At 31.8% G+C, this 1,356-nt stretch overlaps 1 protein-coding gene across 1 annotated transcript in view; it reads left to right on the top strand.

Moving 5' to 3' along the window:
• LOC105824688 (ATP-binding cassette sub-family A member 8-like) overlaps positions 1-1,356 on the top strand; it is a 107,638-nt gene that overhangs the window by 87,132 nt on the left and 19,150 nt on the right. Inside the window, 2 exon segments of the mRNA XM_012662222.1 lie at positions 422-555; positions 1,163-1,297. Of these exon segments, the coding sequence (XP_012517676.1) occupies positions 422-555; positions 1,163-1,297 (269 nt within the window).

Here is a 1,356-nt window from a genome sequence, read left to right as displayed (position 1 = left end):
ATTGCCATGCTATAAGTTGTCCTCTTTTATCAGAACGTTTTGAAAATTAATTAACAACCTAGTAGGAGTGAAGTGAGTTTTAGCAAACTAGGTCTTTTATCAGTAGACGTTGTCTGTGTCATCAAAACCTTATTGGTCATGGCCATGCACAGCAAAATTCTAGGAAAAAAAAAATTTATTCCTAAAGCCATATGGCACTAAAAAAACTGTTTACATTAAGAGCAATCATAAGCGAATAAACATATTATGAAGTAAATTCTATGAGAGGTAAATAGATTTTTAATTCACATGTGGAAAAATATCCTGACAGCCCATACTACTATAAGTATCACATAATGACATTAGTTAAAATTTGACTACACAACTCGACATCAATTTTCTCAGTTGTGTGATACCTAATATATTTGACTACACACCCTAGGGGCAAGCATTGATGACTTTATACATTCTCTGGAGCTTCAGAACATAGCTCTGAAAGTGGATGTATTTGGAATTAAAAATGGCACAGATGACCCGGTTTACAATGGCGCCATCACGGTGTCTGGGAACAAAAAGGTATGCTGGTCTCTATTGAATAATTTTTCCCAAAGGTGTGAAAAGCTAATATAATATCCATATAGTCATGTCTCCAGTTTAAAAAATAAAAATGAAAATCAAATACTGTTTTCATTTATCACTTAGTGAATTATATTCATTAGCATAATAGACAATTAATTCACATATCAATCATTGTCCACCAACAGAAATGGTGTGTATTAGCAAAATACGTACTGTAAAATACTCCCTGTCAAATGCATATTGAAGTCCAAAAATTCATATTTCCTCTCAAGGATTTTATAACACATATATTCTGAAACTTCTGTTTTGTTCTTAAACAATAAACACTCAACATATGATTCTAGCCTCAAACACAGCACCTGGTGTCCTAAAAATCAGATATATGATTTTGGTTTACTATATACACATTTTGTTTTGCTTACACAGCAAAAAAGTTTTGCTTTTACTTACACAGTATTTTTACTTATACAGTATTCAGTTTTTTGTTTTGATTATTTAACAGTTTTAAAAACATAATCTCTTAAATTAAAATAGTGAATTTTGAGTTCTTTAGAAAAAAATTGAGGATCTTTGAGAATTTATAACCTTACTTGTTATATTGTAGAATTACAACTTTTCCTTCGCATGCAATACCAAAAGATTGAATTGCTTCCCAGTTCTTATGGACATTGTTAGTAATGGGCTACTTGGAATGGTTAAACCCTCAGCACACATCCAAACTGACAGAAGCACAACTGGGGTAAGTACATAATCTTACTTATAATTCCTGCCTTTCCATCAGGAATCTCACAGATCACA

Source organism: Propithecus coquereli, unplaced genomic scaffold (genome assembly GCF_000956105.1).
Source record: "Propithecus coquereli isolate 6110/MARCELLA unplaced genomic scaffold, Pcoq_1.0 Scaffold76, whole genome shotgun sequence".
In the NCBI taxonomy this organism is placed as follows: Eukaryota; Metazoa; Chordata; class Mammalia; order Primates; family Indriidae; genus Propithecus; species Propithecus coquereli.
Note: the sequence above shows the minus strand (reverse complement) of the source record. Positions and strands in the feature narration are given on the sequence as shown.